We start from the raw sequence: 26,658 nt of genomic DNA on the forward strand, positions 1-26,658 counted from the left end.
AGTTAGCGTTCACTGCTGGTTTACGGCACACGTGTGGTCCGTCTGTGAGAGTGAGTGTGTTGTGTTCGTGTTCTCAGAGCGCCGCGTCGACACCAACGATCGCGTTTACTTTGTCAATCACAACACAAAGACGACGCAGTGGGAAGACCCACGAACACAAGGGTGAGTGAAGCTCATGGTGTAACCTCTCTGACTCTTCAGATCTCACTGCGTGACTCTCATTACGTCTGTGTGTGTGTGTGTGTGTGTGTGTGTGTGTGTGTGTGTGTGTGTGTGTCTGTGTGTGTGTCTGTGTGTGTGTGTGTGTGTGTGTGTGTGTGTGTGTGTGTGAGTCAGGCTGCAGAATGAAGACCCTCTTCCCGAGGGCTGGGAGATTCGTTACACCAGGGAGGGCGTGCGCTACTTCGTGGATCATAACACACGCACCACCACCTTCAGTGATCCGCGGACGGGCAAATCTGCCGTGTGAGTCAATCAATCTCACACAACTTGTGTTTCCATCCCTAAAACATTAGCGTATAAAACACTGTTTCCATCCCATGTGTTCAAAATTAAATTGTCACTTTTTTGGAAGCTGGCACAGAATATCAGTAATAAAACAATAAAGAGTTTCTGCCTTTTTTACTCCATATTAAATGTCTAAGAGAGTGCCATAACAAAAACTGTCATGTGATTTATTCATCTCAAGTGATCGCATACGTTTTTTTATGCGCATTTTAGGATTTTAATGTGCATCTTGGCGTTTCCAACATAAAACATGGATGGAAACGTAATGCCATTACAGGCGCTGTGTTCTTCTAATGAATGTTTGTGTGTCTCGCGCAGCACTAAAGGTCCACAGATCGCGTACGAGCGAAGCTTCAGGTGGAAACTGGCGCATTTCCGATATTTGTGTCAGGTAATGCTAGCTCAGCTCTTCAACACACATGAAACATGCGTGTATGTGTTTTCCAAACATGTTGTCTGTGTGTTCGCAGTCCAACGCTCTGGCCAGCCACGTGAAGATCACCGTATCCCGACAGACGCTGTTTGAAGACTCGTTCCAGCAGGTCTGAGAAACACACGTAGCAGAAGCTGCAGTCAAGTTCAAGTTTCTGTCTCATTTACTGGTTCTGTTTTACTCATTACTGTAGATCATGAACTTCAAACCGTATGACCTGAGGAGACGTCTATACATTATCTTCAGAGGAGAGGAGGGACTGGACTACGGAGGCCTTGCTCGGTACGACACGCACAGGGAATGAAACACGTGTCAACCGCTGTATAACTTACCTTCGTGTGTCGGTGGTTTGCAAGAACATTGTGTTGTTTGTGAATGTCGGATCATCTCAGGATCTGCTGAGTTTATTTTCTTACTGACATCAAAGACTTCAGATCATAGGGGCTAGGGCTGCACGATATATCGAAAAATTATCGTTATCGCAATATTAGTATACGCGATATCAGTATCGCAGAGAGTTGCGATAATTGACATTTAATTTATGTGCCAAACATTTGTGCGTTGCATGCGTAGGTTGTCCTCATTTGACCAAACAGATGGGGGCTTACTGTCTTTATACCCGCCTCCTAAGTAGGTGCTATAATGCTATTGGCTAGAACGGATGAACAGGTGAACCCGGTGGCTCAGAGCAGAGGATGAAAAATAAATACGGCAGGAGTATGAAGGAAGAAAATGACAGCAGCGCTGAACTTTTGCCTAAAAAGAACTGTACAGGAATCAAAATTGCCACCGTTTATGCTCCCAAAATTTAATCTGCACAACCTCAAATTATATTTGCGAGCATTTGTGCGAGTGCGAGAAATTGTTGTGGTGCGACCTAGTTTCATTTCTTTACAAAACTTTCGCTAACCTAACTACTGCACAGACTGCTGTGAGCTGATGCGTTCGCCGTTCTCTCCAACATTACATAACCATTTAAACTTAATCAGTATTGTTACCTTTAATGAAGATTTGAGATATTAGCCGTCTTCCTGTCACTGACAATGCGCACCGCTGAACTAGGATCTGGACGGTTTTTTCTGAAACTTCTGTTCCGGATTTGCACAAACTGCATTGCAATTAGGGGTGTGTGGTATGACGATTTTTGATTGTGGACAGTACGCTCTGCACTGCCGAGAGTTTCGCGCGATCCTTAAAACGAAACCAAAAGTAAAACGCATAGGCTACGCGCATTTAAAAGCAATTTTAATACCCCACGTTTAGAGAGCGCAAATTAGGCTAGATAAAATATCTACGCTGTTATTAGAATGCGGGCTATAATAAGTTTTGAAGTTGTCTATAACTCTGTATCATACTTGAAAAAATTTGGTCTCTATATTGCACTTTGAATATTGAAAGAGTAGTCTACTTTGAATATGGCTGCATTTATTGTCTATTTTTTGTTATTTATACTGTAATTTTTTAAAAATTTTATTCTGAGGCTTTCAGAAACAGCCCATTTGATTTGCCTGGCAATTGGAATCAGCCATGAAGAATAAAGATCAGTGCATTACTAAAAAGAAATTGGGTGCTCCTAATTTTTTTTCATGCTCCTAACTTTTTGAAGTTTAATGGTAATTTTAATAAATTTTTTGTTTAATAATATGTTTTATTAAAAAAAAAACAGGCAAGGCAAGGAAATATTTAGTTTAAAAGATGCTCTTACATGTAAATAAAAAGTAATGTTTGAAAGCAATTCATTTTGTGTTTGCAGGTCTATGGTAACAGCAAACCAGAAATCAGAATATCTGCTGAGGTTTTAAGTCATTCATAGTGTTTTAAAGTCAAAATTTTTGCAACTTCCTTGACATAAATTATTTTTTTTTTAATTAGATTTAATTCGGATGACAGAAGAATATCTATTACCTGTTTATTTTAGCATGATCATTACATATATAAAAGATTTTAAAAAATAGATAATAATAGCAATAATAATTAAAGCATTTCTCTAGGGAAATGAAATATCGTTATCACAATATTCAACACCAATATCGCATATTTCCCCAATATCGTGCAGCCCTAATAGGGGCCCAAACCTCTGAAAGAAAAGGGTCAAAAATCAAACTTGACTGAGGAGACATAGGCCAAAATATATGTTGCATTATATTCAAATGATATTATATTGCAATGTATTAAATTTGTAACATTTTTAAATAAATTATCATTTTAATCTTTTTTTTTTTCATTTAGTTCACTGTTTTGATTTGAAGCTGTGTGTGTGTGTGTGTGTGTGTGTGTGTGTGTGTGTGCAGGGAATGGTTCTTCCTGCTGTCTCACGAGGTGCTGAACCCCATGTACTGTCTGTTTGAATACGCCGGCAAGAGCAACTACTGTCTGCAGATCAACCCGGCGTCCACCATCAACCCCGACCACCTGTCCTACTTCTGCTTCATCGGACGCTTCATCGCCATGGTAAGTCTCACACACACACACACACACACACACACACACACACACATGCATCAGTAAAGCTGAAGTCCGTAGACCAGTCGCTCATTTCTGTCTTTGCAGGCTCTTTTCCACGGCAAGTTCATCGACACCGGCTTCTCGTTGCCGTTCTACAAGCGCATGCTCAATAAGAAACTGATCTTGAAGGATCTGGAGTCAATAGATCCTGAGTTCTACAACTCTCTCATCTGGATCAGGTTTGTGTCTGATTATTATTAACCATCCTGACCTTTTGAATGTGAAAAACAGCTAACGAGCACATCGTAGCACTAGAGTTCCTGTCTTCAGTTTTCACAGATCCATGACCTCGAATGATGAGGTCAGAGGTCACAGTAAACATTTCTACGGTCTGCTGTCAGAGATCCCTTAGACTGATCGCCGCTCATGTGATTCATCCGCAGAGACAACAACATCGAGGAGTGCGGCTTGGAGATGTACTTCTCGGTGGACATGGAGATCCTGGGCAAGATCACGTCACATGACCTGAAAGACGACGGTGCCAATGTCCTGGTGACAGAGGAGAACAAAGAGGAGTATATCGGGTAAGAGCGCGGCGCCTCACGACCCGTTGTTAGTGTCAGGTGTAGCTGTGGACTGATGGTGTCTCCTGTCCCGCAGACTGATGGCTGAATGGAGGTTTTCTCGTGGCGTTGAGAGTCAGACCAAAGCGTTCCTGGACGGCTTCAACGAGGTGGTGCCGCTGCAGTGGCTGCAGTACTTTGATGAGAAGGAGCTGGAGGTGCGTTCGTGGTCCGTTTTACTCGTCTGAACCCGTCTGAAAGTGCTGTCGGTGACAGGACGGTTCTGTGTGTTTGCAGGTGATGTTGTGTGGCATGCAGGAGGTGGATCTGCAGGACTGGCAGAGGAACACCGTCTATCGTCACTACACTCGCAACAGCAAACAGATCATCTGGTTCTGGCAGGTGTGCAACACCTCTCTAACTTCACTATTGTATCATTTTTGTGCTTAAAGATGGTTAGCGAAAACCTGAAATGTTTATTGCAAATAATTTGATTTTGGCAACACAAATTTAAAAAGTAAAAATATATACAGTATCTCACAAAAGTGAGTACACCCCTTAGATTTCAGCAACCACTTTAGTACATCTTCTCAAGGGACAATACTATAGAAATTAAACTTGGATATATTTTAGAGTAGTTATTGTGCAGCTTGTATAGCAGTATAGATTTACTGTCCTCTGAATATAACTCAACATACAGCCATTATATATAGTCAAAAAAGCTGGCAACAAAAGTGAGTACACCCTAAGTGATAACAGCAGTATGTTGTTTAAAGCCACATGACCTATTCATCATGTTTATGATTTTGTCTGCTTGACAGAACCATACAAACTTGTGTATCTTGTATTAGAGCAGTTCAAATCTGGTGCTTTAAGTACAATTCTCTCATACTGACCACTGGATGTTCAACATGGCATCTCATGGCAAAAACTCTCTGAGGATTTGAGAATTAGAATTGTTGCTCTCCACAAAGATGGCCAAGTCTATTAGAGGTTCAGCAACACCCTGAAACCCAGTTACACTACAGAGGTCAGGGTCACACAGAGGTTTTCCAAGATGGGTCCCATTCGGAACAGGCCTCGCAAGGGTCGATTAACAAAGTCGAGCACTCGTTCTGTGCGTCAGGTGCAGAACCTGGCTTCAAAAAACAGACGCATGAGTGCTGCCAGCATTGCTTTAAAGGTTGCAGAAGTAGAAGGTCAGCTTGTCAGTGCTCAGACCATACGCCGCACACTTCAACAAGTTGGTTTGCACAGGCGTCGTCCCAGAAAGAAGCCTCTTCTAAAGCTGGCTCACAAGAAAGCCTGCAAACAGTTTGCTGAAGACAACCAACAAGAGCATGAATTACTGGAGCCATGTCCTGTGGTCTGATGAGACTATAAGATAAACTTGTTTTGCTCCGGTGGTGTCCAGCATGTGTGGCGATGCCCTGCTGAGGAGTACCTACAGTCATCATGGTCTGGGGCTGCATGAGTGCTGCTGGTTCTGGAGAGCTGCAGTTCATTGAGGGAAACATGGATTCCAATATGTACTGTACATTCTGAAGCAGAACATGACACCTTCCCTCCAGAAACTAGGCCGAACTGCAGTTTTCCTAACCCTAACCCCAAACACACCACCAAGATGACAATTGCCTTACTGAGGAAGCTGAAGCTGAAGGTGATGGGATGGCCAAGTATGTCTCCAGACCTGAACCCTATTAAGCTCCTGTGGGGCATCCTCAAGCGTAAGGTGGAGAAGCAGCATGTGTCTAACGTCCATCAGCTCATGATGTGATTATAGAGGATCCCAGCAACAACCTGCAGCTCTGGTCAGCTCCAGGCCCAGGATGATGAAGGCAGTGCCAGATAACAATGGTGCTAACACAATATATTCACACTTTGGACAAGTTCACTTATTGTGTACTCACTTTTGTAGTACTCACTATTGTCATTATTTTGACAATTATGGCTGTATGTTGAGTTATTTTAAACAGGACAGTAAATCTATACAAGTTGCACATTGACTACTCTAAAATTAGGGTTGGGCATCGAGAACCGGTTCCAACTTGGAACCGTTTAAAAAATAACGATGCCATTGGAATCGTTTAATAAAATTTGTTTTCGATTCCGATCATCGGTTCCAAACACGCAAGTTTTGGTTTCCATTGTGGCCACCGTATTTCTGGAAATGCTTGCCGCGCGCTTGTTCAGTTGCAGCTATGGAGCACGGTAAGCGGCGCTCAAAAGTGTGGCTTTATTTCACACTAAGGGTGTACTCACACTAGGCAGTTTGAACCGTGCCCGAGTGCGTTTGACCACCAAAGCGCGGTTCGTTTGACTAGTGTGAGTGCTCGTTTAGCCGGCCCTGGCCCGCTTGGAAGAGGTGGGACGGTAAAGTTGGACTCGGGCGCGGTTAGCATGCAGTGTGAGCGCTAACCGTGCTGGAGCACGGAACAGGACGCGTGATGTCGCGTTTTTGCGAGGTAATCAGCGTTTTTATAGTCCATAATCAAAGCTGCAAAGTCCTTGCTGCACTTCAGCTGGTACCTCGCAAACCTCCTCATACAAGCAGCACGATTGCGCGAAAATTTTCGTGCCACAAATGCGATAGACATGTTTAACGATAGGCTGTGGACAACCGCGGAACAAACGACTCAAAATTACTATCCACAAAGTAAAAGAGCGATGGACTAAATTGCGTTCAGCGAGAGCGCGCTCTTCCTGTGTTTTTACATGCAACACATGTGACAAAATGATATCTTGCACGGGAGGATGCACTACGAATATAACGAAACACCTACGCCTGCATGATGTACAAATTAAGGGGTGTAGCGTGTTTGACGTGCTGCGCAGGTCCACTGTCTCGTCATGCACAGAGAGTCCAGACCAGGGTGCAAGTTCTGCATATATAAATCTGTTTTTGGGCTGGTGCAGAGGCATTCCTAATTTTCTCCTACATGGGCTGCAGCTCCTAAAACTAAAACTCATATTGAATCAAAATAAAATTATCCTCTGTGAAATCAAATGAGCCTGTGACATGTTTTGACTCCAGCCCACAAAGAATCGGAATTGAGAATCGAAAAGAACCGAAATCGAAAGGAAGAATCGGAATCGGAATCAGAATCGTTCAAATCAAAACGATGCCCAACCCTATCTAAAATATATCCAAGTTTCATTTCTATAGTATTGTCCCTTGAGAAGATTTAAAATGGTTGCTGAAATGTGAGGGGTGTACTCCTTTTTGTGAGATACTGTAAAATAAATCATTTATTTAATGAACTAAATTAATATTACAATGTTTTTTTAAAGTATTACATATACTGTTGCAATATATAATCCAATATATAATCCAATATAGATCCAATATAGATCATTCTAATAATAAATCAGTATATTAGAATGATTTCTGAAGGATCATGTGACACGTAAGACTGAAGTAATGGCTGATGAAAATTCAGCTTTGCATCACAGGAATAAATTAAATTTTAAAGTATATTACAATAGAAACCATTATTTTATATTGTAATAACATTTTGCAATATTACAGTTTTTTTCTATATTTTTGATTAAATAAATGCAGCACTGATGAGCAGAAGAGACTTTCTTTAAAAACATTACAACTCTAACTGACCCCAAACTTTTGACCGTGTGTGTGTGTGTGTGTGTGTGTGTGTGCGTGCGTGTGCGTGTGCGTGCGTGTGCGTGTGTGTGTGTGTGTGTATATATTTTCTGCTTAGTTTTGAAGCAGTATGCTAATAGACTTCATAAGGTTTGTTTTTTCTGGAACAGTCTTGCATTGGGCTGAGCAATACATTAATACAAGTTCTGTTCACATTGATTCTCAAGGTCTAACAAACATGTTAATGTTAGTTAACGTTACCTAACCCTGTCAGTGCTAAATGAATTACGTGATGACGTTTTTGGCCGTATCGCTCGGCGCTAGTCTAACAGCACGTGGGCTATAAACACACTTTTTACTTCAATATTTCTTTCACCCTTATTTATATTTAAATTAGATGTCTATTAAACCGGGATAATTTGACCTGCTTATTATCTTTCATGTTGAAGCGATTTCTATTAGTCGTTTCTACAGTATTTACAGACTGAACTGAAAGAGGAAGCTGGTTTTAAAATAATCTTGTTCTGATGTGTCTGTGTGCAGTTAGTGAAGGAGGTGGATAACGAGGTGCGTCTGCGTTTGATGCAGTTTGTGACGGGCACCTGCAGACTTCCTCTGGGCGGCTTCGCTGAACTTATGGGTGAGTCTTCAGTCTCTCCAGCCGTTTCTCTGACATCCAGTGAACTCATTCAGAGCCTTCAATAAACGTGCAGAACGGTCATCTGTTTATTTCCCTCACGCGTGTGACCCGGATGCATCTGAACCCTTTTCTTGCGATTCTTCATCCTCCAGGAAGCAACGGACCGCAGAAGTTCTGCATCGAGAAGGTCGGCAAAGAGACGTGGCTGCCCCGGAGTCACACCTGGTGAGTTTTTTAGGATGAAACTAGACGTCGCAGGCAGACGACGTTCACGACTCACTTGTTTTTGTCTGTTGGCAGCTTTAACCGTCTGGATCTGCCCCCCTACAAAAGCTTCGAACAGCTGAAAGAGAAGCTGCTGTTTGCGATCGAGGAGACGGAAGGTTTCGGTCAAGAGTGACGAAACGTCTTTCTCCTTTACGGCGACGCGTCAGCCAAGTCAAACAAAACCCTGAAACTTGCACAGATGATTACCAATGTAAATAAGCTATTTTGTCATTTTAAACCAAATCTTTATCTTAAGACCTCATTTAGCGATCTTCATAACATGATTCCCCATGAATATGCAAGCGTTCGAGCTTTTCTGATCTTTTCAATGCTGATATCTATATACAACAACGCTTTGTTTTATTCATTTGGCGGGTTTTTAAAATGAGCCTGAAAAAAAAAAAAAACAACATTAGAGAGATTTTATAGTAGAACTCAAACTTATGGCTCTAGTTTTATAGAGCTTTTACAGAATGATTGTAGAGTTTGATCAGGTGCCTGGGGTTTTTCTTTCTTTTCTTTTGTGTTGTTGGACATTAAGTTGTGATTGTTAAGCGCTTGCATGGCTGCCTGCAGAGTGAGAGATGATTGGACTCCTGTAGAGCGACAGACAGACCGCTGTCTCACATATCATTCATCACCATCGGCTCTGGACAGTATTGCCGTTGTCACTTTAGACTGTCGATCAGTATTCGTCCCTCCAGTAACAGAGTCTCTGCAAACGCTCAGAACGGCGGCAGCAGCTCAAGTCAGTTGTGCTCCAAGCACTTCATTATTTCTGTGGCCTTTGACCGTCAGGGGAGGAAAACTGTGTCCATGAATATCTTTCATATTAAAATATATGAGTTCAAACAAACTGCGGTGTCTCTCGTGTTCTTCAAGCACTGATGGAGACTTGTGTGTGTTTTTGAAGATTCCTGTGGGGTTTTATATTTTTACTCTACAGCTGCATCTCAACAAAGAACCCTGAGCCCAACATAAATATAGATGGTAGTTTTTGCTTTATTTAATTTGCACAAAGAAGCTCAAACTATAGAAGAACATTTCTATAATTTTAGTTTCATTGCTCAAAACATTTGAAATCTGAATCACGTACATAAAGAAAAACAAAAAACATCGTTTCATGCTAACATCAGTGTTTTTATTGTTTCTGAAATTTGATAAGTAACTTCTAGTCGGTTGGACGATTCTATGAGAAAATGATGGTAAAGGGAAGTATTCAGAGTTTCCAGGTGCACACGTGTGTTGATTAAACAGATTAGCCACGTGTTGAAGCTTCACTCGATGATCTTTGATCAGTCCAAGTCCAAGGTCTCTGTTTGCTATCGAGCGTGTCGTATCTGTGGACTCGTCCTGTCAAGGTCTGTCGTTAATCCATTTCTGAAACTCCAGCAAATCATCAATACTAGTCAATTACATTCAGATTTTGTCCCTTTGTTTACCCTCCGATAATGGCAGATACTGAAAGAGTCTGAAATAGTGAACAGCAAATTTCCATCAAACACAAATCAAGGGTAAGTCATTTTAAAGAACAGTTCCAGGTTAGGGTTGGACAACATCGGGACTGATTCAGCTGCCAGTCGTCATCCGTTGAGTTTCTTCAGAAGCTCCAGCGCTTCTTTATGAACCTGCATTGGGCCAAACGTGACAATTACGCCTCTGTAGACGATATAAGAGATGAATCTGATCAAACTCTGCTTGCAAACCTGTTTGTCTTCTTCAGTGACCGCAGGATAATCTCTGGCTTTAGTGAGCCACAGCGCCGCCCGCTTGACGTCTCTCAGCATCATGTAGGTCTTTCCCAGCATCAGCAGGTTCTTGCTGTAGAAATTTGGGTCAACTAAATAGAGATATTGAAATGTTAAAGTCGTGTATAAAATAACAAACACAACAAGATGAAGGTGCTTGCGTTCATACGGGACCTTCTTCAGCTTTCAGGAAAAATGCCAAAGCCTGAGGGAGACAGAACATTTATTATTCCCAATGTTTCAGTGCTAATGAAGTATCTACATAATTATTCATTTCAATCACCTCTTCATAAGTGGCTGTTGGAGGTGACGCAAATATAACGGCTGCAACTTTCCGCTGGTACCACGGTAATTCAGCGAATGCGAAACACCTGCAAACACAGTCAAAGGAACGATCATTGAGTTACTGAAAGTTATGTGCAGATTCGTCGGTGTATTTATCAGAATACAAACTCACCAATATCCAAGAATATGGATGGACGTTGCATCTTTTGGATTGAGTTCAATCGCTCGCTGTAGATAAGAGCGTTAAGATGTTTCGTTCATTTAGTGGCGACTGTGACCTAACTAGTGTAGTTCATTCACCCACATTAACATCTTACCTCTAAATGGTTTCTAATGATGTAGGAATTTCCTATTTTCACTTTGATCCCTTCATAATCACCAACGTCACTGAGGCAGATTGCGAACCACTGCAGAAGAGAGAGTGATAAGCATCTGATGCTCAAACACTGCAGATGAAGAAACACAAATGGTCATCTACTTTGTGTGCTGCAAAGGAAGCCTCGTTTTTCTCCAGGGCTCTCTGGGCGTAGTCGAAGGCCTCGTACGTGAGTCGCTTCTTCTCGTCGGAGCCGATGCTGGACAGTAGAGCCAGATCACGGGACGCTCGAGCCAATCTCCACAGAAACTCGGCATCATCGCTGGAACAAGAGCAAAGCCAGAGATACGTTCACTCTCTGTCCTCTGACAGTAACATCTCAAACATGTTGATTCATATGAAAATAAGAAAACTTTGTCATCTAACACACTGCTGATGTTTGTGTTTTAGCTGAAAATAATATTTCATCTGTCAGTTCTCTGTCATCCTGAACCAATGAGACGGTAAGATTTAATTGAAAACTGCACTTTTCTCCTTTACCTGCAGCCTCAGGTTAGTTTTTACCTGTCTTTATACTGTTTAATTAGGTTTCTCAGGTTAGCTTTACCTGTGTTTGTGGTGCAGCAGGAGCTGATGGAGTTTCTGTGTGTCTCCGCAGCTGTACAGATAATCTGCTTGTTCTAAAACTTCTTCAGCTGGACAGAAGATGTTCTTCAATAAACCAGCAGCGCTAAAACTTGATGTAAAGCTCAATGTTGACAAAAACAAGAAACACTACCTGAGACCAGCGCTCGAACCGAAGAGAAATGAGTGATTCTGTCATAGATGAGGAATGACAGCGGAGTCACAGCCACCAGAAATGAAGCTTTTCTGTTCTGACAGCCACAAAACACACAACACCGCTCACAAATACAACAACTCTATTGATAATCGTCAGAAATCACAGCACCGCTTCTATGACTGACATTCATTTGCTCTTTCACCCATAACCTCTCTCTCTCACACACACACACACACACACTTTAACCTGGTCATGTCCTGCATTTGATCCTCACTAACATTCTGAGGTAGGGTTACTTACTAAAGTTCTGATTCGATCGGTCCAAATGCACTCATTCATCTTCCTGATCTTCACATTTCTGCTCACAAACCGCTTGAAAACTCCGAATAAAGTCGCGGACGCCATCAGATCTGTCTGAACACCAGACTCGTATTCTGTGTGAGTTCTAGCTGTGCTTCTGTTGTAGAGCAGGTTAGCGCTGCTAATAAGGCTAATGTGTGTTTCCTGTGCTGTTTCCTCCAGCAGGCGGCGCTCAACACTCACTGCCGGAAAAAGATAAGCACTTGTCGCAAAATAGTCCTTGCCTCTAATAAGCTATCATTTTCAAACTGTTGAAATGTAACCTCACGACGACAATACAAAGATACATAGTGCAGAGAAGTCGAGCGAGAGGAACATCACGCTGCATGATGAAACACGTGACGCCGTTTAAGAGACTGGAGATGACGCCAGCAGGAGATGCGCTGAATCTGTTGTTGTTTGTAACCACGGCAACCAGTTACATTTAATGTCAGTTGCTGAGGAGAAACATAGTGAAACTTTGTTACTTAAGTATGCAATAATAGAAACAACGTCGCGTTTTCTGAAAGCATGTTACGAAACATGTTTAAGATCAAGATTCTCACGTTTCATTCAAGTGTTAATAAGAAGAATAAGAATAAGTCACTGTGTGGCATTTTACATTCATTTAAATATTTAAATTAAATATGGATGTAAATATTGCATTTTAATCAACTACAGTTTTTCACACTTGCTAAAACTATGGCAAGCCGTTCAGGAAAAAATTAATGTGTATTGTGTGAATATGGATTGGTTGACTGGTTGAATGTATGGTTTAATCACAAATGCATTCGTTCATAATACATTGGTATAACCAGACATGTATTGGTTTAGATACATCGGTCTGATCACATGCACATGGGTTTGCTCCTGTATACGTTGGTTCATTCAAGTAAACATTGGGCTTCTCAATAATGCAATGGTTTCCTCAACTATGTATTGGTTGAGATAAATCGGTTTCCTCAAGTATACATTGGTTTGTATGTATATTGTTTTCTTCAAGTATATTATGGTTTAGATACATTGGTTAGCTCAAGTATACATTGGTTTGTTCAGCTGTAGATTGGTTTAGATACATTGGTTTACTTAAGCTTATATTGTTTTCTTCAATTACATATTGGCTTAGATATATCGGTTTCCTCAACTGTGTATTGGTTATTATATATTGGTTTATTCAAGTATACCTTGGTCTGTATATATTGGTTTCTTCAGGAACATATTGGTTTGTGTATATATATATTGCTTTATTCAAGTATATATTGGTCTGTATATATTGGTTTCTTCAGGAATATATTGGTTTGTGTATTTATATATTGGTTTATTCAAGTATATATTGGTTTAGATATACCGGTTTCCTCAACTATATATTGGTTAGTATACATTGGTTTATTCAAGTATACATTGGTCTGTATATATTGGTTCGTGTATTTATACATTGGTTTATTCAAGTATATATTGGTTTAGATTTACTGGTTTGCTCAACTATGTATTGGTTTGTTCAAGTATGCATCGTTCCCTTCCGGAGGGAACTCAACGCTGCGTCCTGGTGGACACTATGAGAACTGCCTTCAGCATGACCGGTTCTGAAGCTGTTATCGAACAACGACAATGAACTTTGACATTGGCCGGCGCCAGCCTATGACGTCATCACACGGATCCGTGTCAGAGAAATCTGACACCTGATGACGCACACGACCTATGTGTGTTTTGTTTGGGTGAAGAGCACGCGCGCTCTGTCCTTGAGGGGACAGAGTGCCCGCACTGTGATAGTTTCTCCATGAAGAAACTACATTCTCGTTTGTCCCTTTTCTCGAGGGGATTGGGACATCCATCTGCCCCACGCGGCTCTGGCCCCGCGGCGGCTGAGATCGTGGGGATCGCAGGTGGAGCTGGCCGACGAGTTTGATAGAGGTGTGAACGAATGCATTTGTGATTAAACCTTACATTCAACCAGTCAACCAATCCATATTCACACAATCAGTGGGGATTTCTTTAAGACTGCAAGGGAAGCTCAGCTTCCCCTATAATGTCACAAAATTAATGGTCAAATTACGTACTATTGTATTAACATTTTATTGACTAAAAATGCGTTAGAAAACGTTCATCTCAAAGACGAATTCGTTCAGAATCAGTTAGATATAGCAGGTCGGCTGACTTGATTTTCTTCTCATACATTCCCGTAGCGTCACAGTGCATTTCCCCATTGAAGCCCAGCGTCCATTGACTTCAATGGGGCTGCTTTGAACGTTTTTTTTCAGTGCTTTGAAACTAGACGGTCATTGGATAAACGCTGCGATTATGTCCCGCCCACGGACGCTCAGCGTCTCTGGGGGTGAATGAGGAGTGGGCTGGCCTGGACGCTGAGCTTCTGCGTGATGATTGGAGGGTCTGTCGAAAGATTGCATCTCCTTTTGACTGACAGCGATTTTGTCCTATAAGGAATCGCTGAAGCTATTCGTTCGCACTCTCTGCGCTCAGTCCCATCGTGGTGGATTTCTCAAGTTCAGTCGAAATAAACACTGCTGCAACCTATTTCTTTATATTTGCTTGGCGAAATTGCTTGATTTTCATCATACATTTCACACAATTATACACCACATTCCTTGTTTCACTTTTACAGAGTTTAATATTTTTTTTTAGATCATTCATTCATATGAAACTGCACACGAAAAGTCACTGGAAAAGACGCCTAGTTGGTACGACAGGGTCACAGACCATTTTCTTGAAAAGGAACGTAGGGCAGAATTTACTTTTAAATAAATAGACAATTTTATGATGTAGACCGAAAATGAGCTTCCCCTATTTGACAGACCAGTAGCCGCCACTGCACACAATACACATGAATTTTTTCCTGAACGGCTTGCCATATAAAACACTAAACCCTATTCTCTGAACCAAATCTAACTCTTTCTGTAAAACCTTAAACAAGTTCAGGCAGTTTAGACACTGTTTGCGGATCTCATGCACTTTTTTTGCTAAACTTTAAACACATTCTCACTAAGACACAATTTGCTCTGTGATGAACTTGTGATGCAAAACCCTAAACACAGGAAAGCATCGTCGTCGTTTACACACAATCATTCAAAATTCTTCACACTTGTTTCTATTTAAATAAAGAAATTATAAGCCAGTTCAAAGTGCACAAATGGCACAGGTGCATCCGTCAATCTGAGAGGAGTGTGAAGAGGAGGAAGAGCAAAACCAAGAACAGTCTTTTCAGATGAAATTAGAGCTACTGTGATAGACCATGTTCTTGTGCATGAAATGACAGAGTTCAGCCAAATTTGAGCAGATTCTGTGGCCACCATAATCAGTTGGAAAAGTAAAGTTAACAACCTTTTTTGCACTGTATATTTTATACACTGTATTATGGTCATTTCAGTATATTCTTGTGTAGATCTGCAAGACCACGTTAGGGTAGCATTTCTCAATACTTAGGTCACTTTTTCAAAACTCTTCACACAACACCATGTGGACTAAACTGTGGATCAGTTATCATTTGCACATGTTTACGTACTGTTTTCAAAACGGTTAAACTTAAGTTCAAAACCTAGCGCAATACAAAAATAAATAAATTTGTAACAATTCTACAATAATATCAAATAGAAAAATACTTGTGTGACCGAGTATGCAAGTTCCCTCCCCTGCATTTATGATTGACAGCCTTTTAGAGCCGGGGATTTGTTATATAAAGGATGCGTCATGGCTAGCTCCGCCCCTATGCATGTTTTAATAGACTGCCCAGCGTATAATGCTGAGAGGGAAGTCCTGCTGCTACATAGTGTCAAAGCGAGATTTGCTTTCCTTTTCTGCAGTTAAACCATCAGTATGGAAGCATGTTATGACATTTCTAAAGTCAACTAGATTGTATGAGAGAATATAAAAGTTTAAGGTCTTATTTATTTATTTTATTGGTTTTTTTTTAATTATTATTTAACATAAAACGTCTAAGTCCCCACTGATACTACACACCCACAACAGTTGGTGGCGGTAATGCACCATGTTGGATGCCAACCACCAATAAACTTAAAGAAGAAGAAGAAGAAGAAGAAGCTCCGCCCCTTATTCCAGTTAGTCCCTGGGTGCTTTTCAATATCCCTCCTCATTTCCTCGCTCCTCCGTCCTCCATCCTATGACCCGGAACCCGATCGAGCTCAGCCATCTTGTAGGACATCTCAATTCTTTAATTGCACCGTGAGGAGGCGAGGATCGAGGAGTGAGGAGGCTTCCTGAGGAGTCTTGAGCGAGGATACGCAGGTGTTTCCTATGCGGAAGTGTTTTATCGACTAAATGTGACGCACTCCTCCCCCTTCGGATGGGTCATAATAATTTACATATATATTTGACCTTTGCAGTGTAAATAATGTCATATATTTAAACAGGGCATCTTGCTTTGTTAATAATTATTATGAATGCCTTAAATAACGAACTTTAACAACATATGGGCAGATCTCTTTAGCGCAGCTGATGACGCTTTGAAGTGATGAAGAATATTCCAATGTTCCTCCTTTCATTCCTCTATCCTCATTTCCTTTCCTTAAATCCTTCCCTCGTATCCTAAGGGGGTGGAGCTAAGACGTGAGGAAAGGAAGCAAGGAAAGGAAACCAGGATGCAAAAATAAGAAATGAAAAGCACCCCCTCTGTCGTAATACCAAATATTCCTCCTTGGTTGCTTCCTATGCCTCAAGTTGATTTTCATCTTCAATATAAGTTTAAGAACAAAAAAACTTTACATAAGGAGGTCGTAGTACAACAGTATTTGGGCCAAGCATATTCCTCAATGCTTCATATATTCACTGATGGATCAAAGGATCCAGCTTCTGGGCATACGGCTGCAGCTGTATACATTCAGAAATATCAAGTCAAAATTCAGAAAAGCATAACCAATTATGCATCTGTTTTTACAACTGAGCTGATAGCAATTTTGTTGGCTATTCAGTGGGTAGAGGAAGTTAAGCCAATAAGGGCAGTTATTTGCTCAGACTCTATATCATCTCTAAATAGTTTGTCAGGTGGGACATCAACAGTAAGGCAAGAATTGATTTATGAGATACTTATAAACCTGCTTAGAATACAAGATATGGGTATAATCCTGAGATTCGTATGGGTACCTGCTCACGTAGGAGTACAGGGGAATGAAATAGTTGATAAATTGGCTAAACAGGCGATGAAACATACGACTATTGAAGTGCAAATTCCACTAAGTAAAGCAGAAATAAAAGGAATAATCAAAAATCACATCAATAAAAAGTGGCAAGAAATGTGGGACAGGGGAATAAAGGGTAGGCACCTATATAGCATTCAAAAACAAGTTGGTAAAGGGAGATTATGCCTCAACAACAGAAGAGAAGATATCATTATTACACGATTGCGGATAGGACATTCTAGTTTAAATCATTCATTGTACATAATAGGGAAACATCAAACTGGATTGTGTATATTCTGTAGTGAAGTAGAGACAATTGAACATGTACTTCTACACTGTACAGCATATAATAGAGAAAGAGGCGAGTTGACTAAGAAATTGAAGGATCTAAGTATAACTAATTTCAGTTTAACAAATCTATTAAGTTATGCTTCAGAACATTCAAGAGTGCAAAAAGAAATACTGTATTATCTCAAAGTTACAGGATTGGAAGGAAGAATTTAGTTTTTTATTTATTTTTTCTTTTTAATTGTAACCCCCGTCGAAGCTTCACACTCCAGTCCAGTTGGTGGCGGTAATACACCATACATTGGCTTGTCAACCGCCAATAAACGATACAAGAAGAAGAAGAAGCTCCGCCCCTTGGTGCGTGCAGACTTACACCTGAAAGGTATGTTTCAGCTGTTTGGATAATGTTGCAGTGAGTTGGGCATATCAGTTAATAATGTTTATTTATTATAGCTGGAATAGCATCTTATTCGCGGCTTCGCGTTGGTGTGTAGGCTGTCACTAACCCCCGGTGGGTTAAGTTTCATTAATCGTTTGCATAGCGTTCACGTTTGCCATAACTCGCCTTCTTTTATTCCAGCTGGGTTGATTCCACTCATCCTCCTGTAAACTACTGAGATTTGAGCTGTGAACAATTGTATGACTTGTGTGTCTAGGTGACCGATATCTGGTATGTATAGTTACATTTTTAATAAATAATTGATTGGATTTAATTAACGATCTGTTTTTATCAGGAAAAACTTTCTTTGGGAGCGCTTCGTCTTTTTGCGTGATCTCTTCCTGCATAGAACGGAATTAAGACGGCGCTGCTGTTTTGCTGTATTTTCGTTTATTTTTGTTTGTTCCTTTTTTTTTTCCGCGCTAAAGCCGGTAGCTGTGGCAGTAGCTGTCCTGATTATCTGATCTCCTGTGTGTCAAGTTGTGCTTTGATCTGCCTTTTAGTCCAAAGAATTACCGGCTGCGTGTAAGTTTCGTTTTGTGATTTCTTTTGTTTTGGAGTTCAGTTGTTTCTTTTGTTGTTTGTGTAATTATTCTTAGTTTCGGTTGTCATTGTATGATTTATTTTGTTTATTGTATGTTTTTCTTTATTGATTTTTGTCTTCTGCTCCGTCTGAATCTGACGATTTTCAAGTTATTGTCTAACTTTTTGTTTTGTATTTTTCTTTCAACACTTATGAAGTGACAATTGTCTGTTGTGCTGTGCATACTTCAACAATTTGGAAATCGTGTATTTAATTTTCAGTGTGATGTTGGTGTATTCTGATTAATTGTTTTCTTTTGTGTTTTAGGCCCCTGTGTGACGTATTGAGTCATATAGCTTTTAAAATTATTTTATTCAATTATTGTAAACTTAATAAACATTTTTCTATACTGATATTCTATGTCTCTGCCCTTCATGGTACGTTTGTTTGGTTTCCATCTAGTATTCAGTTCCCCTTACTTTAAAGGAGTGATTCTCAACTCCACTCCAACTCCAGTCCAGATTCAGAAACATACAAAATGTGCAGAGCAGTGGGCCCCGAGGACTGGAGTTGAGAATCACTGCTTTAAAGGAGTGGCGTAGTCAGCATTAATACTCCGTTTTAAGGGTTGGTATCTATAGTGTGATTGATTTGCCTCCTGTGGCCACACTACACTTGCATGTAAAAAATCAAAGCAGTTGCATGTAGCTGAACAAGTGTTACAGTTTTCACTTTCATTACCATCTATACAAAAGTGGAAAACTAGGAATAATTTTTTAATGTAAACAGTCCATGTTTACATTGCTGTATGTTCATGTAACATACGACAATGATGTATAAACGGTATAGATTATCATTCTTGTTTTTAAAGAAATTTTACAAAAGAAAACCTTGTACAATACTACCTGTTATTGTTTTGTTTTTTTTAAGGTTGTGTTCTGAGTGATAAAGTGTTTGGTGAAAAACCTTTGCTAGAGTTATGTAAGAATGAGTTGATTTGCAAAAACATTTTTTGAAACCATCACCTAAACCTTAAACACAAATCCAAATGTTCAAACTAAATTCACAGACCCCCTGACTCTTCTGGCAAAATCAAACAATCGCTTCAAAACCATTTCACCTGCACTCAACATCAAAAAACATTTTTAAATCATACACTCAATACTAAACACACTACAGCTCATTCATTAGACACTACATCAAAATAAGGAGAACAGTGTCCAGTGCATGTAGTTACAAAAAAAGAATGTTTACTGTATATAGTCATTACTTTGCAAGAAAAAAGATACATAAACACACACTCAAAAAACATATACAGACTACAAACACAATCACACCTAAGTTTGGTGAATATACCAAAAAATAGGAAAAATACACACACATATGGTAGACTGATGTCTTTCAAGTTTTAGAAGCACAATTTGTTCAATAAAAAATAAATTGCTATTAGTTCTTTTCCTGAGTTTAGTGGTGAAGACTGACAGAGCTGATGAGGATCAATCTGCACTGAATGTGTGTGTTTTCTGATATATAGTGATTGACAGAGCTCATCACATTCATTCTAACTGTAATCCTACATAAAACCTAAAATAAGGATTACACAACTGAGTGAACGCACACACATCTGGTTTACTGTCCTGTGTGTGTGTGTGTGTGTGTGTGTGTGTGTGTGTGTGTGTGTGTGTGTGTGTGTGTGTGTGTGTGTGTGTGTGTGTGTGTTCATGAGGGTGTGTCTGCTGCTCATATAAACTCAGTCACTCCGGCGATTCATTCACTGCGGAAGCTCCTCCAACTAAAGACCCGTTTTACAGCATGTGAGTAACTCTAATGATTCAAATCATCAAGGGAATTAAGCAAAGCATATTGATAGTTATTAATGAATACGAGCCTTATACAAAACAACATGCTGAAATACTGAGATAGCTACCTCATGTGAACATTTACGACTGGTTTCGATTGTTTTTCTCAATGATAAACGTAAACATATGAAGTCACTTTATAGGAGAAAGTGCGACGTTTCTTAATGCCTCGAGTCATATATTTATGCGTCAGGACGTTCTGCACGTAGTTTGGTCAAAGTTGGCCAATCACAATCGTTTGTGGTGGTCGTTTGTCCAATGGGCTGAGAGAGCGATGAGCGCCCGAACAATGAGGAAGTTGAAGTACATGAAATGTAACTTAAACAGCTGTTAGAGTCAAAATATAACTTGTCATATTTGAAGTGGAGCTTGTCTGCATGTGTATTTAATATTCTACATGTTCTTTTTCATATTAATAATTCGTATTCACGAAGCAGTTCATATAACGGTCTGTAAATATAATGTCTTCTTCTGTGTGTTTGTGTTCAGTGTGTCGGAATGGAGCATCTGTCAGCGGCGCACACGCGCTTTTCTCTCAGTCTCTTCCAGAAAATCAGTGAAGGAGACGCGACCGCTAATGTCTTCTATTCTCCTCTCAGCATCTCCGCTGCTCTTTCCATGCTGTCACTCGGAGCAGGAGGAAACACGGCATCACAGATGTCTAGGGTCAGTCTAAAAGTAGTCTGATTACAGCACATCTTTATTTGCGATTATATAGCCGCCAAGTTCCCCTGTGCATCCAATCTGTATCTAAATAGAATCATTCAAATAGAACAATAAATCATTCATAAAAGTATAGAGAGAGCAAGAACACCAACAAGTTTTAATGTGGTATATTCATGATTGCGTGTGTTGAAGTGAACTTTTAAATCAGTTTTAATTGATGACTCGATGGTTCCGCTGTTTGTTTACTGAGGAAGGGTTTGGTTTCGGGTGTGTCTCTCATTCTGTACCTTGACATTAGTGAAGTTTCCATGACTGTAAAACAGTATTTTTTTCCTGACTCTTCTGTCACAGAACTGATGTCGGTTGTGAGTCTCACCTTTGGAAAGTGTGGTTGACACAGTAAGGCAGTAAACTGTTGCGAAATGTTCTGTTATCATCGGCCCAGGGTTAGTAAATCCATCATAAAGCTTAAAGCAGTGTAGATTCATTTATTAACAAGTCTGATTTGACAGAATGACACTTGAAATGTAAAGCTGCTTGGTTCAATGATTTTTTTAAAATAATGTTGATCACAGCTCGTTGATATAATGCACTATATTTGACAGATTTCAGACACAGCTCTGCTTGTAGTGGGATTGTTTAATATGGCAGCTTGTTCTGTTGTTTCAAGTTGTAATTTGAAACCTTTCAAACTGGAACTGAAATAGGTTAGTGGTTGTCCCGATGGGTTAGGCCTTTGGTGTAATGAATGTAAATGTATGAAGGCATAATGCTGTGTGGGTCTGAGGGTCAAAGGACATCGCCATAGCAATAACACAGTGCTCCTGTGTCACAAGGGTTGCGCACACAAATGTTTTTTTCTTATCTTTGGGTGGAGGGTGACTAGTAATGACTGAATGCAGAAAGTCTTTATAGTGTTTGTCATACTTGGTGTCTTTCCTTTTCTCAGCGTTACTTTTACAGACTAACACAGCTGGTTAAACACTGTACTTTTCATGAACCGGATAGAGGCAAAGTTAAGTGTAACTATTCTTAATAAAGACTTTTGTGTGCAACTGTTTTTAACTGCTTATCATTTCACATGGCAGATGAAGAGGTTTACGGTTTGAGTTCAGATGTTTGCTCATTATCAGCCACATCGGGGTCAGCCGTGGCCTAATGGTTAGAGAGTCGGACTTGTAACCCAAAGGTTGCGGGTCTCGAGTCTCAGGTTCGGCAGGGATTGTCGTTGGGGGGAGTGAATAACCAGTGCTCTCTCTCCACCCTCAATACACAACGACTGTGAGGCCCTTGAGCAAGACACTGAACCCCCAAGTGCTCCCCGGGCCGTGTGTGTGTGTGTGTGTGTGTGTGTGTGTGTGTGTGTGTGTGTGTGTGTGTGTGTGTGTGTGTGTGTGTGTGTATCAGTGGTGTGTGTGTGTATCAGTGGTGTGTGTGTGTGTGTGTGTGTGTGTGTGTGTGTGTGTGTGTGTGTGTGTGTGTGTGTGTGTGTATCAGTGGTGTGTGTGTGTGTGTGTGTGTGTGTGTGTGTGTGTGTGTGTGTGTGTGTGTGTATCAGTGGTGTGTGTGTGTGTGTGTGTGTGTGTGTGTGTGTGTGTGTGTGTGTGTGTGTGTGTATCAGTGGTGTGTGTGTGTGTGTGTGTGTGTGTGTGTGTGTGTGTGTATCAGTGGTGTGTGTGTGTGTGTATCAGTGGTGTGTGTGTGTGTGTGTGTGTGTGTGTGTGTGTGTGTGTGTGTGTGTGTGTGTGTGTAAAATGCAGAGCAAAAATTCCAAGTATGGGTCACCATACTTGGCCACATGTCACGTCCTTTCCTTTTCCTATCTACAACTTTAGCATGAAGAAACTGTCATTCACTGTTTGTATCCAGGCTTTGCATTTTCCTGAAGCAGAGGCAGAAATCCACACTGGCTTCAGCAAACTCCTGGGCGAGATAAACAAAGCCGGAGCTCCGTACGCTCTGAGTCTCGCCAGTCGCCTCTATGGAGAGCAGTCCTACACGTTCGTCGAGGTGAGTTCAGTTTATTCACACGCAGAGAGAACACGTACTCTTAAGACAGATGTGGTTCTTGTAATGCTTGAATGTCTAAATAAATAAAACTGTTTTGTTTTAACTTCAGATATGTATACAATGATTTGTGCAGCATGCCAGTATTTCTTCTCTCTGTTGTTACAGAAATTTCTTAGTGACACAAAACGACTGTATGAGGCTGAACTGGAGACCGTCAACTTCATCAGCAATGCAGACGCAGCTCGTACAGACATCAACACCTGGGTGGAGAAACAGACACAAGGTGCAAAAACAGTTTGAACTTCTTTTACAATGAATGCTATGTTAGGAAGAAAACGTCATTAAAAAAGTCATTAAAGGGATAGTTCACCCAAAAATGAAAATTTAATGTTTATCTGCTTACCCCCAATGCATCCAAGATGTAGGTGACTTTGTTTCCTCAGAAAAACACAAACGAAGATTTTTAATGAAAACCGGTGCCGTCTGCCAGCCTTATCATGGACGTGGATGGGCACCAAACCTTTAAAAGTAAACAAAAACATGCACAGACAAATCCAAATTACACTCTGCGGCTCGTGACGATACACTGATGTCCTAAGACACGAAACGATCGGTTTTTGCGAGAAACGGAACAGTATTTATATCATTTTTTACCTTTGATACACAGCCACGTCCATCTCTCCTGAGCACGAGTTTGGCATCAGTCACATCACATGAGCACGCGCTTCTGGCGTAGAATACGCAAACGCCGGAAGGGGAAATCAGTGAAAAGTCCCGGATGAGTTTGTGCAAGCAAACGTAATCTTTTAGCTTTAAAACGGTTTAAACAATCAGGATAAGCGCAAGTAATTACCATTTTGAATAACCGCTATACCCACAATCTCTGTGCACTGTGGAAACAATGAGTGTCGTATTCATGCGACAGATGCGTATTCTACACCAGAAGCGCGTGCTCATGTGACGTGACTGATGCCAAACTCGTGCTCATGACAGATGGACGTGGCTGTGTATCAAAGGTAAAAAATGATATAAATACTGTTCCGTTTCTCGCAAAAACCGATCGTTTCGTGTCTTAGGACATCAGTGTATCGTCACGAGCCGCAGGGTGTAATTTGGATTTGTCTGTGCATGTTTTTGTTTACTTTTAAAGGTTTGGTGCCCATTCACGTCCATGATAAGGCTGGCAGACGGCACCGGTTTTCATTAAAAATCTTCGTTTGTGTTTTTCTGAGGAAACAAAGTCACCTACATCTTGGATGCATTGGGGGTTAGCAGATAAACATCAAATTTTCATTTTTGGGTGAACTATCCCTTTAATGTGCCATGACTTTATCGACTGATTATGTGCTGTATCAGTAATAATAAACCTTGCATTCCTGCTGTGTCGGTTTGAATGTTCATTTATAATCACAGAGAAGATCAAGGATCTCCTGGCCGAGGGAGACGTGGATTCGCTGACCAGACTGGTCCTGGTGAACGCCATCTACTTCAAGGGGAACTGGGAGAGGAAGTTTGGAGAGGAACACACCAGAGAGATGCCGTTCAAGATCAACAAGGTGAGATTTCACAAGAGCTTTTTACTGGACCGGTAAGTTTGCACTTCAGTTCACTTCTTCAGTTTGTGGCCTTTGTCTGTGAGATGCACAGTATTTAAATGAACAAATGCCTTGTAAAACAGTTGACTTGGTAATGGCTGATATTGAACTTAGAAATATTGGAAATAAGTAGGCAGCAGTTCCCAAATGCCTCAATAAAATAAAATAAAATAAATATAAAATAGATCAGTATAATTAAATATCAGTGTGTGTGACATATGCACAGTAGTATTGAGATGGGTCAGACAATTCCAGAGAACAGAGTTGTGCTTAGCAGGGGAAGAATCAGTTATTTTTGTCTCGTTTTAGTTGTAGTTGTCATGCATTTCATTCCTGATAAAAAGGAGACTATAGATGCTGTTGGTTTTGATTGTGCTCTTTTGAAATGCGTTTCTTGGATGAAGAACAGACAGCAGGCAGTGATTCTTTCAGCTGCCAGACAATACGTCCAGTGTTTTATATTTTTCTTTAATTTAAGAAATGTTTAGTTCTTGATGATTTCTGCATCAGGTGTCTTGTGATATGAGTGAGCGTGACTGTCATGTGTTTCCATTGATGGTTGACAGAATGAATCAAAGCCAGTGCAGATGATGTTCCAGAAGGCCAAGTTTCCTCTGGCCTTCATTCCTGCTATGAAATGTCAGATTCTGGAGCTGCCGTACGCTGGGAAAGACCTCAGTATGTTGATCATGCTTCCCAACGCCATGGAGGACGACACCACCGGCCTGGAGAAGGTGAGACCACAGGTGTTTTGTCAGTGGGTCTGGTGTGATGTCTTAAGCCCAAAACGCACTGCACGATTTTCGGCTGTTCCAGACGAAAGCTTAGAATCGTGAAACAATTGTGGCGATTTCTGTGATCGTGGCTCCTAATCTGCAGTTTTATGTCGTACAGTGAGAGAGGTTTAAAGACGGCCGTTGTCACGGTCTTGTGACCAAAGATAGCCTACGATCATTTTCTGTCACTGTCACTAAACATGGTATAGTTTACATGCATGTCATACCCAAGTTTATTAGATCCATGTCACACAGGATTTCTACTTCTAGGATTGCTAAAATCACACAGTGTGTAGAAGGCTTAACTCAGACAGTAAACACCTGTGGTTTTTATTGCGTCGAGTCTTCTGCTCAGACGCCAGGCTTTAACACGTCTCTCTTGTCCAGCTGGAGAGCGCGCTGACCTACGAGAACTTTGTGGAGTGGACCCGACCTGACATGATGGATCTCGTGGAAGTGGAAGTGGCTCTGCCCAGATTCAGACTGGAGGAAACGTACGACATGAAAGCTCTCCTGATGAGCCTGGGAATGGTGGACGCGTTTGACTTGCAGAGAGCCGATTTCTCCGGCCTGTCCCCGAACAACGATCTGGTGCTGTCTAAGGTGGTGCACAAGTCATTTGTTGAGGTGAACGAGGAGGGGACGGAAGCCGCTGCGGCCACCGGTGCGGTCATGATGATGCGCTGCCTGATGCGTCCAGAGCGCTTTCACGCCGATCACCCGTTCCTCTTCTTCATACGCCACAATCCCTCCAAGAGCGTTCTGTTCTACGGACGCGTCTGCTCTCCCTGAGCTCTCGACGCTCCAGCGCACGGCACCCACAGGTTTATGACGGGTTTGATCCGTTTAGAACGAGTCGTAATGCCGGCAGATGAGGGGTCAGGGTTCAGGTCTTTCAAAGGTTTCAGACGAAAGTCCAGTTTGACCTGCCCTTTACTGAAAATTACCTTTTGCCTTCATTCCTGAGTGCCTGTGTTGTTTCCTCTGTTGAATAATCTACAACTTGCATAATAATAAACAACTTGTTCAAAAATAAAATGAAACCTGTGCTTAGCTCGAACGTTTGTTGTATTTTAATAGATGCTGTAGTTTTGCACTGAAGGCTTATTGAGCTCCACATCTATCATAAAGAGTCTGATTCAGATCTGCATTGTCAAGTGAGTCACAAAACAAACAAAATTACGGTGCTGTTTGTGGCAAGTAGAAATAACTGTATGAAATGTTTCATTATCAAAATGAAGTAATTACATGTCTTCAGAAAACCTGTTGATGACTTATTCAAGAGTGATATCATGAAAATTCTCAAGTCATTTGTCATATATTGTGGGTAAAAGTTTATTCAGTGGTCATAAGAGTTCAGCGCTCACACAGAAACTCCTGTTTAAATCACTGAATTCAGTCTCTGAACGTGAAAACTGAACAAAGGTTGT

General features: G+C 40.9%; 3 protein-coding genes across 4 annotated transcripts in view; 2 read left to right on the top strand and 1 right to left on the bottom strand.

The window, feature by feature from the left end:
- The window catches only part of wwp1 (WW domain containing E3 ubiquitin protein ligase 1), a 54,970-nt gene extending 45,658 nt beyond the window's left edge, over positions 1 to 9,312 (top strand). Inside the window, exons 13-25 of the mRNA XM_073830490.1 lie at positions 78 to 162; positions 337 to 465; positions 826 to 898; positions 978 to 1,049; positions 1,134 to 1,222; positions 3,232 to 3,391; positions 3,491 to 3,624; positions 3,829 to 3,969; positions 4,046 to 4,166; positions 4,246 to 4,350; positions 8,093 to 8,189; positions 8,342 to 8,414; positions 8,490 to 9,312. Of these exons, the coding sequence (XP_073686591.1) occupies positions 78 to 162; positions 337 to 465; positions 826 to 898; positions 978 to 1,049; positions 1,134 to 1,222; positions 3,232 to 3,391; positions 3,491 to 3,624; positions 3,829 to 3,969; positions 4,046 to 4,166; positions 4,246 to 4,350; positions 8,093 to 8,189; positions 8,342 to 8,414; positions 8,490 to 8,589 (1,379 nt within the window). The 3' untranslated portion in view covers positions 8,590 to 9,312. The remainder of the gene's footprint in view (positions 1 to 77; positions 163 to 336; positions 466 to 825; positions 899 to 977; positions 1,050 to 1,133; positions 1,223 to 3,231; positions 3,392 to 3,490; positions 3,625 to 3,828; positions 3,970 to 4,045; positions 4,167 to 4,245; positions 4,351 to 8,092; positions 8,190 to 8,341; positions 8,415 to 8,489) is intronic.
- Positions 9,313 to 9,440: 128 nt separating this feature from the next.
- LOC141300399 (regulator of microtubule dynamics protein 1-like) lies at positions 9,441 to 12,264 on the bottom strand. Its single transcript, XM_073830669.1, has 11 exons — positions 12,234 to 12,264; positions 11,887 to 12,128; positions 11,584 to 11,680; positions 11,413 to 11,500; positions 10,968 to 11,127; positions 10,807 to 10,896; positions 10,662 to 10,717; positions 10,488 to 10,575; positions 10,379 to 10,409; positions 10,163 to 10,296; positions 9,441 to 10,084 (listed from the first exon to the last, which is right to left on the bottom strand). The coding sequence occupies exons 1-11, from the start codon at positions 12,262 to 12,264 to the stop codon at positions 10,040 to 10,042; spliced, it is 1,062 nt and encodes a 353-aa protein (XP_073686770.1). The 3' UTR covers positions 9,441 to 10,039.
- A 7,739-nt stretch (positions 12,265 to 20,003) lies between these two features.
- On the top strand, positions 20,004 to 26,220 carry LOC141300515 (leukocyte elastase inhibitor-like). 2 transcript variants are annotated; one of them, XM_073830805.1, is made up of 7 exons: positions 20,004 to 20,136; positions 20,671 to 20,847; positions 22,717 to 22,857; positions 23,023 to 23,140; positions 24,271 to 24,413; positions 25,019 to 25,186; positions 25,616 to 26,220. In XM_073830805.1, the coding sequence occupies exons 2-7, from the start codon at positions 20,680 to 20,682 to the stop codon at positions 26,018 to 26,020; spliced, it is 1,143 nt and encodes a 380-aa protein (XP_073686906.1). In that variant the 5' UTR covers positions 20,004 to 20,136; positions 20,671 to 20,679; the 3' UTR covers positions 26,021 to 26,220. The 2 variants fall into 2 exon arrangements, with proteins under 2 accessions (XP_073686906.1, XP_073686907.1); XM_073830806.1 differs by lacking the exon at positions 20,004 to 20,136 and adding an exon at positions 20,544 to 20,562.
- The last annotated feature ends 438 nt before the right edge of the window (positions 26,221 to 26,658 follow it).

This window comes from Garra rufa, chromosome 24, assembly GCF_049309525.1.
Source record: "Garra rufa chromosome 24, GarRuf1.0, whole genome shotgun sequence".
Classification (NCBI taxonomy): Eukaryota; Metazoa; Chordata; class Actinopteri; order Cypriniformes; family Cyprinidae; genus Garra; species Garra rufa.

What these genes read in the sequence shown, in the direction of transcription:
- LOC141300515 (XM_073830805.1), top strand. Translation starts at nt 20,680, where the DNA reads ATGGAGCATCTGTCAGCGGCGCACACGCGCTTTTCTCTCAGTCTCTTC. An exon ending in CGGCATCACAGATGTCTAGG is followed by an intron (nt 20,848 to 22,716) that starts GTCAGTCTAAAA and finishes GTTTGTATCCAG; the next exon opens with GCTTTGCATTTTCCTGAAGC. An exon ending in ACACCACCGGCCTGGAGAAG is followed by an intron (nt 25,187 to 25,615) that starts GTGAGACCACAG and finishes TCTCTTGTCCAG; the next exon opens with CTGGAGAGCGCGCTGACCTA.
- LOC141300399 (XM_073830669.1), bottom strand. Translation starts at nt 12,264, where the DNA reads ATGTTCCTCTCGCTCGACTTCTCTGCACTAT. An exon ending in GCTCGACTTCTCTGCACTAT is followed by an intron (nt 12,129 to 12,233) that starts GTATCTTTGTAT and finishes TTTTTCCGGCAG; the next exon opens with TGAGTGTTGAGCGCCGCCTG. An exon ending in TCACTGAAGAAGACAAACAG is followed by an intron (nt 10,085 to 10,162) that starts GTTTGCAAGCAG and finishes GGCCCAATGCAG; the next exon opens with GTTCATAAAGAAGCGCTGGA.